Source organism: Cervus canadensis, chromosome 4 (assembly GCF_019320065.1).
Source record: "Cervus canadensis isolate Bull #8, Minnesota chromosome 4, ASM1932006v1, whole genome shotgun sequence".
Classification (NCBI taxonomy): Eukaryota; Metazoa; Chordata; class Mammalia; order Artiodactyla; family Cervidae; genus Cervus; species Cervus canadensis.
Genome location: NC_057389.1, coordinates 40,206,692 through 40,225,949, shown reverse-complemented (window position 1 = coordinate 40,225,949; position 19,258 = coordinate 40,206,692). Strand labels below are relative to the sequence as shown.

General features: G+C 43.0%; 1 protein-coding gene across 3 annotated transcripts in view; it reads left to right on the top strand.

Annotated features, from left to right (window-relative positions):
- The window catches only part of CYFIP2 (cytoplasmic FMR1 interacting protein 2), a 134,742-nt gene that overhangs the window by 102,063 nt on the left and 13,421 nt on the right, over positions 1-19,258 (top strand). For all 3 annotated transcript variants that reach the window (XM_043464855.1, XM_043464854.1, XM_043464856.1), the window contains 2 exons: positions 17,608-17,680; positions 18,369-18,463. In XM_043464855.1, coding sequence (XP_043320790.1) covers positions 17,608-17,680; positions 18,369-18,463 — 168 coding nt within the window. The remainder of the gene's footprint in view (positions 1-17,607; positions 17,681-18,368; positions 18,464-19,258) is intronic.

The following is a 19,258-nucleotide window of genomic DNA, read 5'->3' as shown; positions in this document are numbered from 1 at the left end:
ATGTTTAGCTTCAGTGGATACTGCCAAAAAGCTATACAAGGTAGTTGTACCATTATACTCCATTCAGCAATGCGTGAGAGTTTTAATTTCTTCACATCCTCATGAACAGTTGGATCATCTGTCTTTTCAGTTACAGCCATTGGTGAATGTGTTGTGATATCTCACTATGGTTTTGATTTCCCTGATGACTAAGGATGCTGAACTCTCTCCATATTGTATTCCCATTTGGACAGTCTCTCTTGTGAAATGTTGTTCAGTATTTTTGCCTATTTTATTACTGAGTTATCTTTTCCTGTCGATTTGTAGCTGTGATTTATATACTGTCTGTGAGTGTGTTAGTCACTCAACCGTGTCAACTCTTTGCAACCCCGTGGACTGTAGCCTACCAGGCTCCTCTGTCTATGGGATTCTCCAAGCAAGAATACTGGAGTGGGTTGCCATTTCCCTCTCCAATATACTGTAGATACATGTATTACAAATATATTTCTGTGGCATGTCTTTCGATGAACAAAAGTTCTTAAGCTTTATTGTATTTCGTGTCTACATTTTCCTGTGTGGTTGATACTTTTGTGACTTGTTTAACGAGATCTCCCCTATTTTTAAACCATGAAGATAAGTTATCTTCTGAGAGTTTAGAGTTTAGCCTCTCCAGGCTCAATAGACCTTTAAGTCTATTATTCACCTGGAATGGATGTTCGTGTTGAGTGGGAGGTAGGAAGCCAACTTCATTTCTTTCCCAAGTTGCCTCAGCACCACTGATTGAAAAGCCCTCTTTCTCCCTGGTCTGCAGAGGTAGTTCTGTGTCTGTCATTTATCAAGTGTCCACACAGGGCTGGTCATGGGAGGCTTTTAATGAATACTCGAATCAAATCTGAAATGAACCATATTTGTTAGGTATCTATTTATGAACCTATTGTGCTTTTAAAGGAAATTCTATTACTAGTGACTAGTATTGCCTCTACTATCTTTTACTCTGAGAAATCATAAGGGAAATATTCCACAAAGTGAACTTTTAGTTCAAATTTTGTGTGGTTTTCAAGCCATCCGCCCATTGCTTGCTATGCCCGCGCACACCAGGAGAGGGCCCTGTTCGTTCACAGGAGCGAGGGAGGCCTGCGTCCCTGCAGAAGAGGCAGCCCTTCTGTTGGCCTTTTGCTGCCGGACCTCCCGTCCAGGATGAGAGTGTTCCCTGCCTTAGGCCCTGTTGTTTATTTATTTTCTCATCCTAATAACTAAGTGAGCCATAGTCATACTGGTCAGTCATGAGAGCGTTACTTATCTTTACAGGAATTGAGGACAGTTCAGCCCCAAACTCATAGATCTGAAGACGGGTCAGAGGTGATGGTCAGAGGTGCGAGAGTTGTCAGGGGCCATCTGGGCAGGTGTCTTGACCTCAGCTGACCTCTGACCTTGACCACTGACATCGAGGGCCAGATAGTCCATAGTTGGGGCTACCTCCTGTGTGTGGCAAGTTGCTGAGCTGCATCCCTGGGCTGTGCCTGCTAGATGCCAGGAGCACTTCCCCAGTTGGGACAACCGAAAATGTCTTCATCTACTGCCTAATATTCCTTTGGAGGACAAACCCTCCCCCTTGTTGAGAACCACTGATCTGATACAATCCTAGTTCCACAGTTTGCAGATAGGACACTAAGGCCCTAAGAAGGAGATAACCTTCTCAGAGCTACAGCTACTCAGCTAGTGCAGGAGTTAAGACAAGAACCCAAGACCCTCACAGTTCAAGTACTCAAGGCCAGAGAGCTGCTCTGCTGAGCTTTGCAAATTGCCCTGTTGGCTTTTGTTTTTATTTTTGTTTTAGTTCCAGCTCCATGTCTAACCCCTCTATTTCCTGCTTCCACTGTGTAGTCCATTTTCTTTAATTTTGCTTTTCTCACTGCATAACTGAAATCAATTCATTGCTAGAAAACAGAGAGGTTCAGAAAGAAGAAAACAAAAATCATAGTGCCACACCAAGATAACCATTGTTCACATTTCAGTGTGTTCACGTTCTAGCATATTAATTTTCCGTATATATATATGTGTGTTTTTTTTTTTTTACTTTGTTTAGTTATAAAAGTAATAGTCACCAAGCTGAAAAGAGAGGTTACCTCTGTGGGGTGTGATGTAGGCAGGAACAGGAGATAGGAGTTCTCTATACTGTACATTTATTGTTTGAATTCAGTGCAATAAGATTTATTGTTTTTCTTCCTTAAAAGGAAATACACCCATGCTTAAAAAATAAACATGGTCCTGATGCATGGGAAATCAGAAGCAACCCCCCACCACCACCCCCCCCACTCAGACTCTTACTCCATATTCCCGCTGCTACTTGATCCACTTATTTTGCCCCTCACCCTGAAAAAAGACGCCCCCAGCTACACAGGACATGGACTCTGTCCCTACACCCAGGCACCATCAAGTGGCTGCCCTCCGCCTGAGTGTATGAGAGTTTCTTCCAACTCAGACCCTGAACCCAGTGGCTTTCTTGATTGGAAATGTGCCAGGATTTGTGGGAAGAAAAGCAAAATCTTTGCAGGTAGGCCCCCGGCTGAAAGCCCCACATGTGACTGTAATGTGCAGCCAGGGAGGAGAGCCCCTGTTCTAGAGGTTGTCTTCTCAACTAGCGTTGCCAGACAGTAGTCATTGACATGTTGTCACGATTCTTGCCATATGTGCAGACCCCTGCTTCTGTTATTTATGTAATAATTGTATCTGAAATAACTTTTTACCTTAAACTTCTTTAAAAAGGAAACTTCATATCATTTCCATTTAAAAAAACCGTTCTCTCTCGCTGTCATTAGAAAGCAACCAAAATAATAAATCCAATCAAAACAAAAGATGATGACATAATTCCAGTTGCTGCCTGCCTGGGCCATGAGTGAGGCGTGAACATTTTCTCTGTTAAAAACAGACATTAGCAAACATTACAGAAGTGGGAAGACCTACTGCTTCCAGATGGAGACCTCGTCATTGAAGCTGTCAGAAAGATTAACAGGAAACTGAAAAGGAAAAAGACATTCTCACTGTGACTCCCTGCTATGAAATTCCACTGCCCTGGACCCCCTCCTTTCCCACCCTTTGGAAAATGCCAACCTTGGGAGACGTTGACATGCATTGTGGGAAAGGAAAAGCTGCTTTCTGAGTCAGTTTCTTGGCCATAGATCTTTCCTAGTTGACCAGACATGATTCTAATCTAGAATAATAATAATTCATTTTCCCCTTGATGATTCAGGGGCTGGGAGAAGGGGTGGAGGGTGAGACATAGTAATATAGAGTATTTTCATTATTCAAGTAAGGCATAGCCTGGTAGGGAAAGACCACCCCCACACACACGCATAATCAGATAAAGCTAAGTTACTGATTTATTCAGCCAGGGCTACAGAGAGCTCCTGGAAGTGATGGGGTGGGAGCAGATGGGACAAACCTCAAGTGAGCTCTCCACTGTACCTGGAGTCCCCAGTGAGGAGCTGGAAGCTGCAGCTCATACTTTGCATATAAAGGAGGGCCGTGGTGGATGTGGGAAGCCTCATTTCATGACTGTTCCACAGGCCCTGTATCCTTGGGGCTTAACATCAACTCGTAGGAAGTACTGACACTGACATCTATATGCATCCTTATAAGGGAATGTTTAGACGGCTGGGCCCTCCGGTCAGGCCCTGTCCTGCCACCCACAGCCCGCGGGAAAGCCAGAGCCGGGATTCCTGTGGGGTGCTCCACCTCAAGTTTTCCACACCCACTTGACAAAGACAAAACAAAAATGTATTCGTGTTATTGTCTTTGTTGTCTCAAGACTCAGAATGTTATTTAAGAAAATACTGTTTTGAGAATGGTTTGATGCTTCCCGTTAGGAAATCAGCTAAAACGGGTACATAGTTTTTCACCCAGAAGCAGAGCCTAAAGGTAGAATCTAATGCTGTTCGACATGAATCTGACACATGTAGGATCACACGTCTTTTAAAAATACGTATCCTGAATCTTTATGATGTCTGTTAACCAAGAGATATCAAGTTCCCAGTTAGCCTCCTAGAGTGAGTGAGTTGGGAACATGAAGTTTTGTTGTATTTCATGGAAATCCCTCATAGTTCATCAATTTTAAATTAAGTAAATAGAAAAGGAAAATATTAAGACTGAAAGCAAAATAAAATACTTATCCCTTGAATTTTTATGTGGGTTTCTTTCAGTAAAGTATTTTTGCATCCTGACTCCAGAAACCTCTTAATTTTTACTTGCTCTATTAACAGAGAGCACTTTTACAGTAGCTCTTGATTCTTACTAATCATCTAATGGCTACTTCTCTTAGAAGTGTAATACGTTAGTGGCTGTCCTAAGCAATAGGAATAATAAGCATTGGTGTGGCACTTGGCAAGTGTAGCAGCTGTCACTCATTAGCCCCTCCCAGGGAGGACCCTATGCAGAAGCAGGAGTGCAGAGCAGTTCCCAAACGAGAGAATCATTAGGGTACTTTTTGATAGAGCAAGGCTTTCCCTGGTGGCTCAGATGGCAAGAATCTGCCTGCAGTGCAGGAGACTTGAGTTCAATCCCTGGGTTGGGAAGATCCCCTGGAAAAGGGAATACCCACTCCAGTATTCTTGCCTGGAGAATTCCACGGACGGAGGGGCCTAGCAGGCTACATACAGTTCTTGAGGTCGGAAAGAGACAGACACAACTGAGCGACTTTCACTTTTCACTTGGTAGAGCAACTGCTTCATCTTTACACTTTAGAAAACTCATCATTAGATCCTGGATCCCCCAAAAAATGCTATAAAAAGACTCCTTAAGAACAGTCAGGAAATGTTAGTGTGTTATATGATATCAAGAATTTTTGGTGGTGGTGATCACATTACTGAGGTTACATGGGAGGATGTCCTTTTTAGGAATTGTGTGCTGAAGTATTTAAGAATGATTGATACAGTGGCTTCAGCTCACTTTCAGATGATTCAGTAAATCAGAGAGTCAAAGCAGATATGGTAAAATGTTCACTAGGTCTCTACATCAAGAGTATAGGGATGTTTGTAGTTCTTTGAGATGTTTTGTATTTAATATATCTGACATATTTCATAGCCCAAACTTGAGGGCTGTGTGAAGGAAACTGCCTCATAGAATCTGGAAAGTTAAGAAAAAGGGTCATTGAGCAGACAAGGTCATGAGGTATAAGAAGGAAGAAAAGTTATAAGGGGTTTTTTTGTTGTTGTTGTTTTTTAGCTACTTCTGCTAGTTGGTGAGATTTATTCTTGGTAACGTAAGCCCCAGAGCTATTTCTGACCTCATTTTTTAAATTTATTGAGGCATCTGCTAGTGCCAAACTCAGCCATGACTCTCACGCTGCCCATCTGTTTGATTTGTGAGCAGGAAATAGCAGTTCAGGACCATAGAAAGCCAAAGCTGGGGAAGCTGGCCCGTGTGAATTAGGAGGCCACTCAGGCTTGTGAGCGCCGCTGGGAGCACACCCGGAACACCACTGTCGGCTGCCCTGCCCCCAGGGTCCATGACGGCGAGACCCTCCCTCTGCTTCTGGGTCTTTGAGAGAAAAGAAAACAGTAGCACCTTTTCCCTATGCTCAACTTAAGAGACATGTTTCCATGCAGCTTCTTTGATGGTCTCTCTGCCTTTCCATTCTTGCTCTGTGGGCAGTTTGCTAGTAGGTAAAGCATCAGGGAGATAAAAAGACAGAGCAGATCTGCCCATGTAGCAGCGTGAAGATTTTCATACCATTGTAAACCCGATCGTGCTACTCTCCAGCTTCAAACTGACAGGTAGCTTCTCGTTACTGAAAAGTCTTTATTTTTAATTTATCAAATATAGTTGATTTATAATGTTTTGTTGATCTCTGCTGTCATTGCTACTAAAAATTTGAATTCCCACTTTGGCCTTCAAAGTCCCGATAATGGCCCAGATTATTCAGCTGTACCTTTTCCTTCAACCCCATCTTTCACTGCCACTCTCTCCCTGGCTACCAACCTGACCCTTGAAGGTCAGGCTAGAGATGAGAAGTCTGAAGTTCCCCGAAGACCTGCATCAGGACCAAGACTGACTCTTACTGTTCTTGGCTTCTACTCTAATGCTTGTGATACTTACCCCTTGGCATTTATAATCCGGGGGCAACCAGGGCACCCCCAAAACAAAGCATCTCTTCTACTTTCTGTCACAGTGTCTGAAATTCTCCTATGAGGGGCCTACTTTGTTGATTTGAAATGTTCTTTGATCTTTAGAAGCCAGCTAAAATACGAAGTCCACTGAGAGTGTTTGGGAGATAGATAATGCTGTGAAAGTCAGTTCTTCGATGGGTATTCACTTGCCAGGTAATTCTGAGGAGTAGGAAGATCACTCAGGAAAGGGTATAGTGGAACAAAAAGACCTCCAGGCAGAAACAAAAACAAACCAAAGAAAAACATTGAAGTAGAAACTCATAGAAACTCTGTACTGTGCTTGGTGAGATGTTAAGAGTATACACTAAGTGATAAAAAGAGTTTACAGAAGAGTGCTATTTTATATTCCATTCTTATTTTAAGATATACGCTTAAATCAGAGAAGGCAATGGCACCCCACTCCAGTACTCTTGCCTGGAAAATCCCATGGACGGAGGAGCCTGGTAGGCTGCAGTCCATGGGGTCGCGAAGAGTTAGACACAACTGAGCGACTTCACTTTCACTTTTCACTTGCCTTCATTGGAGAAGGAAATGGCAACCCACTCCAGTGTTCTTGCCTGGAGAATCCCAGGGACGGGGGAGCCTGGTGGGCTGCCGTCTATGGGGTTGCGCAGAGTCGGACACGACTGAAGCGACTTAGCAGCAGCATACGCTTGAATGTTTTATGCACGGTAAAACCTGGCTGGACAGACCCCAGCAGGTTATTAATGATGACCCCCTACATGATGAGGTTATAAATTTTCCTTTTATAAAAGAAGTGTATCTGCAATTTCTATTTTTTCAAAAATAACCAAAAAGAAAGGGGTAGAGTGACAATTTTAGAAACATATCTAATGTTCTACACAGTGACTGTATCTAACAGTAGTGTACTGTATACTTGAAAGCTGCTAAGAGAGTGCATCTTAAGTGTTCACAACAATAAGAACAAAAATGGTAATTGTGTGAGGTGAAGAAAGCCTCAACTAACCTTATTGTGGCAATCATTTTGCAATATATATGTGTATCAATTATTGTGTCATACACCTTAAACTTACACTATGTAGTATGTTGATTATATCTCAGTGTATCTGGGGGAAAAATCTCTGTATGTTAAATTAATAGTTTTTCAAAGGATAACCTTTTCCTAGAGGTTGAATTAAATATTGGGTGCATTTCCAGAAGAAAATGACAAATGTCCAATCAAATAGCACATGGAAAGTGATTAAAATGTCATTGTTGCTGATGGCTCTTGGAAATCAAGGTTGATGAGTCTGTAACCTAAGTGCCAGTGGCCCTGTTCTAACCTAAGGCAGATATTTGTAGACCCTCCTGCTAAGTCTAATGTCAGAATCCTCTCCAGGAGCACCCACTGCCTCTGTCATGGTTGCTACTTGAGATGACCCCGGGACCATCACTAGCACGTATGTTGCCTTCAGGCAAATCATGAAAAGGTATCTTTTCTCGAGATCTTATGCTTTCTTCTTTTGCAATATTAACTTAATATATTGATTTTTTTGGAGACCAAAATACCTCTGTTGGAAAATCGTTATAAACAGCCCATATCTGATGTCTACCATATGTTTGACACCCCCTAGGATGGGATATCCTTGGGTAGTATACTATCTTCATAAACCATTCACAGCAACCCTGGGTGATACCTTTTTTGGCCATCTCTACTGGAGATCTACCCCCTCCCCTAAAATAAATCCTTATCACTCTCCCCCAGAAAGAGTGGTCTGAGACTACTGGAAATGGCCCAGTTGTCCTGACATGCTAGCAATGGAGTTTGTCCTACTTTGGTATATAGGAGGCAGCTGAACTGCCCCCTTCCTCTTGGTCAGTTGTACAGTCAATAGAAGAAGACAATATGGCAAGACATAGGATGCTAACTAGATGTTATTAGCCAGTCAGCTGTTTCCATTTCTAGGCAACGTGATGGAAGGAAAACTAAGGGTCTTTATTCCAATTAAAATTCAGACTTCATTCCATTTTTTCCCAGTCCCTGAATTTGCTAATTTCACACTTCAGTGATTTGCGATGAACGCAGTTCCCTGGGGCTTTGCTGTTGCATTGCAGACTGTATTGCAGCCCAAGCCTCTCCCTCCCAACACCTAGCAGCTTGGGTGTGCAATCTGAAGGTGTGTCCTAGGTGGCACAGTCCACTGGACTTCATGATGAGTTCAGGAAACTCAGAAGGTGAGGGCATTTTCCACCCAGCAGATTCTAACTGGTCACTTAGAGTTTTGAAATCAGTGTTTCCTATTTGAGACATGCTACAGTCACATGGGAATCCTCCTGCCTTGATGCCTCTCAGGAAAAACTTTTTTCCACTTTTTCCATCCAAGGCTGTAAAACTCATCTAGTGGAGTGCAATGAAAGAGCAGGGTGAGGTTGGTTTTGGAGAAAATGATTGTCCTATAGGCCCAGTGACCATATTAAATAAGAAGTATTACCATATTTATTTATACTCTGCCTATATCCAAAAGAATATGCAATACGTTATAATTAAGAAGTTGTTTCACTGAGTCTAGAGACCATTACACAGAATAAGACCAAAAAGCATTAAGAGGCAGAGGAGATGACTGGTTTGATCTCCTTGCAAGTCTCTCTCCCTCTCAAAAAGTGTTCTCCATCACCATGATTTGAAAGCATCAGTTCTTTAGTACTCAGCCTTCTTTTGGTCCAACTCTTGCATCCATACATGACTCCTGGAAAAACTGTAGCTTTGACTATACAGACAAAAGTGCTATCTCTGTTTGTCTGTCATAGCTTTCCTTCCAAGGAGCAAACGTCTTTTAGTGTCACGGCTCCAGTCACCATCTGCAGTGATCTGGAGCACAAGAAAATAGTCTGTCACTGTTTCCAGTTTTTCTCCTTCTATTTGCCTTGAAGTGATGAAACTGGGTGTCATGATCTTAGTTCTTTGAATGCCAAGTTTTAAGCCAACTTTGTCTATCTTGGGTGGCCATGCATAGCATGGCTCATAGCTTCATTGAGTTACACAAGCCCCTTCGCCATGACAAGGCTATAATCCATGAAGGGGATGAGCCACTGGGGAAATGATTAAATCCCCCAAGCTGCTGGGGCTAGGTCCATATTTCTCCAGAGGCTTCGTATGAAATGAGGTTACTAGAGCCCCTTCCCTCCTCTTCCCACAGCCCAGCAAGGAGCTTTGACTTGCCTTCCCTGGAAGTCCCCTAATACAGAGGGATCTGACTGCCTGCAGCTCACCAACCCACCCCTCCCTCACTCACCCACCAAGCGAATGATCTCCTGCTCTGTATACACCAGTCATCTCATCTCTGATCTCATCTTCCCTGTCTGTGATTGTGTCTTTCCCCACCCATCCTCCCAGGCCCATCATTACCTCATTCCTGCCAGGTCTCATGTTCAGCACACACTTTATCAAATGCCTATTCTCTGCAAAACACTTGGTGTTATTTCTCCCTCCTTTGAGTCTCCAGAGCCCTTGGTTGCCAATTTCTTTTGTACCTAGTGATTCTGTTTATTTCCCAGTCACAAGTGTCCTTAACCCTCTTCCTCCATTAAATTACAAATTTTATTAAAAGCTAGTTTTGCCAGTCTTAGCTATCATCATGTTTCCTGCAGCATCCAGGCTCCACTCTGGTCAGAAAACAGTAAGCACTCCGTGAATGTTTGATGAACTGAAGGGAGGAAGGAAAGAGGTAACACTCAGTGCCTTCTGCCCCACACCTGGCTGGAAAGGTGGCCTCCCGTCCCTATTCAGGTTGTGTGCTGGTAAATGTGGATGTGCTCAAAATTTATCAGTCTCCCCTTCATCACAAGTGCCACTGTGCTTTCTCTGGTCTCATAGAGTCAGAGAAATTGAAATATCTGGAAAGATCCAGTCCCCTGGAGAAATGCCCACTCAGACCTTGCATTTGTGTATTCCTTTCCCCTGGAGTCCATTCCATCCTCATGTCGATGATTCCCAAGTTTAGGTCCACTTTGTGGACTCCACGGGGCCCTAGGCCTTATGTCTGCTTGCCTTTTAGACATCTTCTCTTGGATGTCCACAGAAAATCACCTTGCCCGGATCTGTTCTCAGCTTCCTCCTGCCTGCAGTCTCGCTGTGTCTTCTGACCCTGTGAGTGGCCCAGCACACATGTCCTTTCTCTCTCTCTGCTGACACATCCAGTCTGCATTTGGGTCTCTGGTATCTGCTTCCCACTCTGTCTCCTTGGCCACTACCCCAGGCCTTGCTATCTCTTGCTTGACCTATTCCAGCACCCCTTTTGCTCCCCCACCCCACAACCTCCCACCATGCTGTCTTTCTCTCTTGCAGCCAAAAGGTGTAACTACACATGGGATCATGCCACTTCCCTGATTAAAACCATCAGGATAGCGTCCAAACATCTAAGCAAAGCTTACAAGATTCTGCTCAGCCCTCTTTCCTTATCTCATGCAACCTTCCCCCAGCACTGAAAGCTTCAATCTTATCAACTGTCAGCCCCTGTCCCACTGCAGTCCCTCTTGCTTTGGGGCCTTTGGCAGGTGCTGTTCACTCTTACCTGTCCGACACTTAGCCTTGGTTCACATCTCAGCATTTCCTTCTCCAGAAAGTCTTCCCCATCTTCCTCCCCAGAAGTCTGGATCGGTCGCCCCTATTAATATTCCCACAGCTCCCACATACCCCAATACAGCACTTACTAGAAATGCCCATGTGACTCGCCTCCCTCCTCTTCTTGGTAAGGACCATGCATTAGGTCTGCCTCACTTCCTATCGTAGCTTCACCTCACAGAGCGATGTAGTATAGCAGATGCCTACTATTTGCTGAATGATTGACTTAATTTCTGCTCAGGCTGCATCCTAGTCAGAATGAAAGTGTTGAGAGTTTGGCACCTCCTTATTTGGTCTCTAGATATTATACCCATGTTCTCTGTAGTCCTCTGATGGCCTTTCAGAGCAGGTGAAGTGCAGGTCCTGCGTGTGGTTGGGCCCTCTAAGAAGACTCTTGTTAGCTGTTTGCATAGGATATGAGACACTGCTCGGATTCTCACTCAGAAGTACCCTGGGCCAGGGCTGGATTAGAGAGCCCAGCCTACAAACAGCTTGGTGGGGACCTGGATGAATAAGCATGCTGATCAGTTTTTAAAGAGAAAACTACTGGAGACTGAAGGGGCTTGGAAGACTCCTAGATGCTGAATCTTTGAATGGAACTTTGCAGGGTGGACAAGAATAAGTAGAGTGTGGTTTGGGAGGGGGTCAGGCAGAAGGAATTTATAGGAATAGGTTGAGCACATGAGCAGTCCAATTATTCACCTTGGAATCACACCAGCAGAACTTCAAAAATTAGTTGCCTGCAAAGAAATCATTTACACAAATTCAGTATAGAAGTAATCTCTGGATTTTAGGAAAGAACTGTCAGTTATCACCTATTTTTTCAGCTAGAGGATGACATAAGACTCTTCATTCTTCTTCAAACTGCATATATATGTCAAAGCTTTGTTTGTTTGTTTAGTTGAAAGAATGTTAGTTGGTAAGATCAAAATCCCAGTAAATAAAGCAAAGAATGATGTGATCTTATCAGATATGAATGTGTTAGTCGCTCAGTTGTGTCCAACTCTGCCACCCCATGGACTGTAGTTCACCAGGCTCCTCTGTCCATGGGATTCTCCAGGCAAGAATACTGGAGTGGGTGGGTTGCCATTCCCTTCTCCAGGGGATCTTCCCATCTTCCCAACCCAGGGATCGAACCTGGGTCTCTTGCACTGTAGGTGGATTCTTTACCATCAGATATGAGTGAGGCTAAAAAGCTTCTCAAGAGTGAGATTTTACAGTCATTTCCTTCTGTCTCTATTTTTAATAATTAAATGTGGTTTTCATAAAGTGTATGTATAATGCAGGAGGCAGTATTTCAAGCTTCCCAAGGCTTTGGCTGCATGGGTGACTATGGAAAAGCAATGGGTGTGGAAGTGAGGTAGCCCTGGGTCCCAGCATCAGCCCTGCTGCTTCCTTATCACTGTGTGGACCTGGTTGGGCACTCCATCTCCCAAAAGTCTCAGCATCCTTGCACGTAGGATAGGGGTTATCAGACCTGCATCACAGGATGTTTGGAGGGGTAAAGCAGAAACTGGGTACAAAGAACATGCTGCTGAGCCTAGGGAAGGACCCTTACAGACCGTTTAATCCAACCTCTTCATTGTGTTTCCTTTAAACTGTTCTTAATTGCACATGGTAAATAGTATAAATGAGCTTATGATGAAAAGCTTTATTGGCTCCACTGCACCTCCCCTCACCTGCATCTCCATCCCCAAGGCAACCTGCTTTAGTCATTTCTGTTTCTAGTTCTAGTTGTTATCTCCATAATGCATGGTGATATGAGGTTAACCTCTATTTCTTCATGAGCAACTTTAAACAGTGCTTATTGACTCCCTAATTGTAAAGATGAAATTTTAGGTCATTTATATCTGTTCCCTCTCTTCCTCTCAATATTTGGTTATGTCACATTTTTTAATTTATACTGTCCTGTCTCATAATCAGAAATAGTATACTTACACTTCTTTCAGTTACATTATTTAGTATCTTGACTCTTTCCATGAAAGATGAGGAAATCAACAGACCTCACTGCCTTCTAGACTTCTATCTCCTACTTCCTGTCGGCTGCCCTTTTACTTTTATATTGTCACAGCTGCATTTTCTGTAACATTTGTATTTTGCTCTTTATCTGTGATTTTCCCCTTAACTTTAGCCTAACAAAAGGAGAAAAAAACCAAAAGCAAACACTTTTTACATTATTAATCCGATGCAAGTATTGTTCTGTGCTGGACCAAGTGCCATGCTAAGATTTTATTTCCTTCCCTCTGATTCTAGAATCAAGACCCCAAAAGCTCCTTATTTTAAAATTCAAAAGTACTTTCAGAGTTTCTTCCAGTTTAATTTTTTTAAATAATAAATGTGTAGTAATAATTTAGTAAATACATACAAGTAGGAAAAAACTGGGGGGAAGAGAAAGAGGAATAGAAAATAAACACTTGAAAATCCTGCCCTGTGGAGCATTTCTTAGAAGTGTTCACACAGAGTAATCAGTAACATTGAAGAAAAAATTCTTCCCATAGTGATAAGGGAAAACATCTAGACCTGTTAAGAAAACCCAGGATAGGAGAGATTCTGTCCTAAGTCTAAATTCCCTCATGTGCCGCAGACTTTCAACTTTTATTCCACATGCTTATTAAGCATTTGCTATCTGCTAGTCACTGTGCTTACTCCTGGTAATAAAATATAGTCAAAAATAATCATTGTCCCTACCTTCATGAATGTTACATTCCAGTAGAGGGAGGTAGATACTAATCAAATAGTTACATATAGACATGTACAATACAGACTGAGTTCAAACGCTAGAAAGGAAAAGAGCTTGGTTCTTTGAGGACATATAACAAAGGAACCCCATGGGCAGAGAGGTTTTGGAGGGATCCAAGAAGTCTCCCTGGAAGGAATGATGCTTACATTGAGATCTGAAAGAAGAGTGGGGATTTACTAAGCAAAGGGCAGGGAGATGGGTTAGTGAGCATTCCAGAGAGAAGGTAGAAATTCAGTGATGAGCATGCAAATGGTGGATTCAAATAACAGAAAGCTGCTGCCACTGGTGCAGAAAGAGCTGGTGGGGAGAGGAGTTGGGAAGAAACCCACTCTGGGTGGCCTTCCTAGGCCAGGGGCCAGATGGTTTCCCAGTAGAGTGGAAAGCCAAGTGTGATCCTTTGGAATAGAGATTGGACGGGAGTTGGTCAGTGTTAGCATCGGTGCCTACTGTGAAGCCTGTTCGGATCCCCGACACAGGTCTCTTGTGCTCTGAACATTTTTATCAGCTGTGATGGCCTCAGCTCATGAATGCCAAACAAATACCTTCCACCTAGCAGAGCATCTAGCCACCTCATCATGCAAATGACCACATAGTTCATCCTTGAGAACCTTCCAGACAATGCCTTCCCACCTCTGTGAGGAAAGCACACCCTTCTCTTTCCTCACCTTCATTAACAAATGGCATTACAAGGTAGAGAACACACAGGAAGCACCCCCAGACAACCTCTGGTCCTGCATGTTGCAAACCTGAGGGAGAGGCAGGGTGCAGAGAAGGGTAACTGGAACACTCCTGTCTCCCCTAAGGAAATTGAAATGGAAACTCATCATGTGAAATCAAAGCAGCAGCATTTGTCTTGTTTTGAGGTCCCAGAGCCTTCTTCCCCGTTCTCTATCTCCTAAGGTGGCTCCTAAGGTCAATTTTATTGACATTAACAAAACAGAAAATTGATAGTTCATGCAAGGGGTAACTTTTCTAGTAAGAAGGCATTTCAAGGAGCAAAGCCATTTTTAGGAAGAAAATAAAGCAAGAAAGATAAAGCTTAGCAGAGAAAAAGAGGGAAAAAAAACTTAGCAGGAGGGGTATGTATACCAACCCTCCGCTTGAAATACTTGAGTAATCTCTCATTGCACCTGAAGTAAAATCCAGGCTTCATCCCATGCTATGAGACTTCATATGATCTGATCCTTCCCTACCATTAGGAACTCAGACTGTACTATGATTACTTGCATCTCTATGCTCTAGTTTACTTTCTGCCCCGGGGCCTTTGCACCTCTTATCTACATGGCTGGCTCCCTCTTTTTTCATTCCTTACTTCGATAACTCCCCCCTCAAAAAGCTTTTCCCTAGCCTCCTCTCTGAAGTAGTCCCTTCCCCACTTCCAGTCACTCTAGCCTATTACCCTATTGTGTCTTACCACTATCTGAAACTTTTTGGTGTTCACTTGTTTTTATCTCTCTCAATTACAGTGGAATTTACATGAGTGCAGAGATCTACTCTAACTTGTTTAGCATCATATCTGCAAAGCCTAGAACAATGCCTGGTACTCAATAAATATTTGTTGGATAAATGTATGTAAAGTATTCTCATATTTGGAAGATAGTCATGTGGATAAATAAATTTATTCATCTAAGAAACATACTATAACAAATATGCACTCATTTAATAATTATTGTGAGACTGCTATGTCCTGGGCACTGGAGATAAAAAGTAAAACTAGAGGCAGTCAACATTCCTCCCTTTAATGAGCTCATAGTATTGTGATCAGTGTGGAGAAAGTGGAAAGAATTCAAGACAGAAGGACTTACTGGTCATGGGAGGTGAGGAAGAGCGAGAAAATGAGCCCCAGATCTTAGACTTGGGCAGATGAGGTTATTGTGCCATTCTAGGAGCAAAAGAACCTCAGATAAGAAAGGGAGGAGGCCAGCTTTAGAAATGTGACGCTTTGGAAATATCTAGCAAGGAGGTAGATATCCAAATCTGGAGCTTGAAAGAGACATCTGGCTGGAAATAGAGTTGACAAATCAAAGGCAGTGCTTGTAGACTTGGGAATAGGTGAGACAAACAGGGTAGAATAAAGTGAGGAGAAGAAAAGAGGGACCTTGGAGAAAACCAACATTTAAAGAATGGTTAGAAGTCAAACCTGCAAGAGAATCTAAAAAAGAGAAATTGAAATAATGGACACCGGCAGAACTCATTGTCATAGTGCCTAACACATCAGGAGGACTAAAAGTTGTCCGCTGCACTTGGTGACAGAGCAGTAATCTCTGCCTGAGCCATGGCCGTGACAAAGTACAGCAGGCTATGATATTTTTGTTTGCTGTGAAGGGAAGTGAAGACTAGGAAATGGAGAGAGAGGTAAAAGGCTCCTATAAGCTGCTTGGCCCTGAAAGGAGGAAAAAAATGAAAGAGGGGCTGAAGATATAGGCTAGAAAAACACATTCAGTAATACTCTAAAGAGCAGAACAAGCATATTGAATCGAAACTACTGGGAAGTTGCTTTGGTTTAAAACTCTAACCATTAGAATTTGAAAATGGATTGGGCTACCTCCAGAAGCACTGAGATCTTGATTATCAGAGTTATCAAAGAAGACCCTGAATGTTATGTTAAGATAGAGTAAGGTGTTCAATCAGTAATGTAGGCTTCCACTGTAAGAAACTGGAGAAAGAAAAACAAATCCAAAATAAGCAGAAGGATGGGCATAATAAAGATATGAACAGAAATCAGTAACATTGAATGCAGAAAAACTATAGGGAAATATACATGAAACTAAAAGCTGTCCCTGTTTCATTTCTTATGCTGGTAATTTGTGTTCTCTCTCTCTCTCTTTTTTTTTTTTTTTCTGATCTGGCCTGGACAGAGGTTTAGCAATTTTATTGTTTTTTTTCCCCCAGTGAATCAGCCTGAATAATCAATAGCCAGATTTTCAGATTATATAATGAATCAAAGGATCTAAGCTTAGACATAGCAAGGAAGACCAAGTTGCTTAATTTTCTGGTTTGGAAGTTAGTTAAGAAAGGAAGGAAACTTCCCCCTCTGGCTAAGAAACTGAAAATTACACCCAGATCAGGCAGATTCCTCTGAGAGTTCAATTGTCCTCCATCTGTTATCCTCACTTCAAAAACTGAAGGGAGTTTAGGAGTTTCTCTCTTGAGCAGCTAGCTGGCCTGCTAGATTGCCAGGATGGCCATGTTCCACCCGTGCCTGGTAAAGAAAGCCAAAGGTACTCATGATTCTGATTTTCTCAGGTGCTTAGAATCCAAGAATATCAGAGTTGAATGAAGGCTGGATTTTACCTAATTCGAATCCCCACAGTTTAAAGAAAAGAAACCAAGGCCCATGGAGGGTGGCTTGTCTAGGTCCCCTCCATACCCTCTGATCTGAAATCCAGTGATCATGAACTGGCCCTGGGACAAACAGTAAGCCCATTAGACCATATCTTCCAGGCCCTCGGAGAAGGAAATGGCAACCCACTCCTGTATCCTTGCCTGGAAAAATCCCTTGGACAGAGGAGCCTGGCAGGCTTACACTCCATGGGGTTGCAAAGAGTCAGACACAACTGAGCAACTTCACTTCACTTTCCAGGCCTGCCTGCCCCTAATCGTCATAGTATATGTTTGCTTTTAAGCTTACTTTTATGCATAAAGAGTCCCCATGAGAACCTGTCTGTCTGGGCCCTAGTCCCTCTTCTCTCACCCACTGGAGTCAAGATGGAGAAAACCCACCAGACCCAGGCCTTCACACTGAGGCATCCTGCCCAATAGGATTGGCTACCTGCCTTGAGCCCATGCGCCTGAGCTCACCACCAACCAGTTGAACATAATCTGGGTCCATCATTCCTATCTGATCCCACTGCAACTTTGAATTCTTCACCAAATTCCTTGTAAGACTGTAATGAAAATGTACTACACCCTCAGTATGTCCAGGTCTGTGCTAGGAGGCTATACTTTCTCTCAGTCCTACTCATTAAAATAGGTATTGTTCTCATCCTCATTTTTCAGGTAAATAAATAGGCTCAGAGAGGTTAAGCGATGTGCTTAAGATCCTACAACTAGTTAAGTAGAGGAGTCAGGGTTTGAACTCAGGTCTAACTGACTCCAGTGTTCAAACCTTTAGTGAGAAAATTCTTCCTGATTTAAAATGAAAGTTCTCTCTCTGTTTGCAGTCTCAGGAGGAAGTCTGTGATTTGCTTCATGCTGCACCCTTCCAAAACATCTTGCCTAGAGTCTACATCAAAGGTAAGAAACCTCTGAAAGCAGCTAAATACTTGCATTACCATATGTAAAATAGATCGCCAGTGGGAATTTGCTATGTGACTCAGGAAACTCAAACCGGGCTCTGTAACAACCTAGAAGGGTGGGGTGGGGAGCGAGAGGGAGAGAGTTTCAAGAGGGAGAGGACATATGTATACCTGTGGCTGATCCATGGTGATATTTGGCAGAAAACAAAATTCTCTAAAGCAATTATCCTTCAATTAAAAAATAAATTAATTAAAAAAAAATAGCCATTTGAATTTGAACCTTATGCTCACTTAATCTCAGTAAACTCAAATCTGCAGTCAGAAAAGAATAAGGTTAAAGCCTTAGGCAGCTGTTAATGCTGGAATTGGAAATGATGCTCCAGGCCTGTTCCTTGGGTCTTCTAGAACATCCCTAGTATGTTGCTGTCTAGGTTAGTCTACATCCTTCAAGTGATGAGTAACTCACCACCCCATGAGGTAGATGATTCCACTGGACAAAGATAAAACAACATGTTTCCTTATAGTGAGTCCTGAACACACTTGTCAGAACCAAGGAAAACAGTTCTACATGTTCCTTCCAAGTGCTGGAGTTGCAAGTATATCACCAAGTCCTCTGAGAGCTCTTTCTTCCCCATTTCCCCTGGTGTGCCCTGAATCTCATTCTCTGCCTACCATTCCTTTTGCAGAGGGTGAGCGTCTGGAGGTCCGGATGAAACGCCTGGAAGCCAAGTATGCCCCACTTCACCTGGTCCCTCTGATAGAGCGGCTGGGGACCCCTCAGGTATGATCCTCCTATCATGGACTCGTAGAACCTAAAGGAACTTTAGAGGGAGAGAGAGAGCATTTGGTCCAACCTCCTCCTTACAGATGGGGAAATTGAGGCCCAGAGGGAGAAACAGAAAGTCTAACAGCACACAGCCTGGTAGTGGCGGGGGCAGGTCTGGAATGAGATTTGTTGACTCTCAGGCCTACACCCTATAGCATCTGTCCTGCCAAGAAAGAAGGAAGTCAGACAAGTATCTGCTACTCCCCCTTAAGTAGGAAGAATTCTGCTGTTATCTCTCAGAATTAAAACCACCCACCCTGCAAGTCGGCAGTTCACCTTTGGGTGCTGTGCTGTGCTGTACTTAGTCTCTTGGTTATGTCTGACTCTGCAACCCCGCGAACTGTAGCCCACCCCTGTCCATGGGGATTCTCTAGGCAAGAATACTGGAATGGGTTGCCATGCCCTCCTCCAGGGATCTTCCCAACCCAGAGATCAAACCCAGGTCTCCCACGTTGCAGGTGGACTCTTTACCACCTGATTCACCAGGGAAGCCCTATCTTGGCTAAAGAAGAAAAAAAAAAAATTACAGGAACACAAGATGTTTACCACAGCATTGTTTGTTAAAGCAAAAACTGGAAACAACCTAAATATCAATCAGTAGCATGTTGACTAAATAAAATGGGGTAAAATCATTTAAGCGATGAATACCTACCAAATCATAATGAAAAGGGAAAGTCAGATCTAGATACATCAATGTGGACAGATCATAAACACACGGTTAGGTGAATAAAGGAAGTTGCACAACAGGTC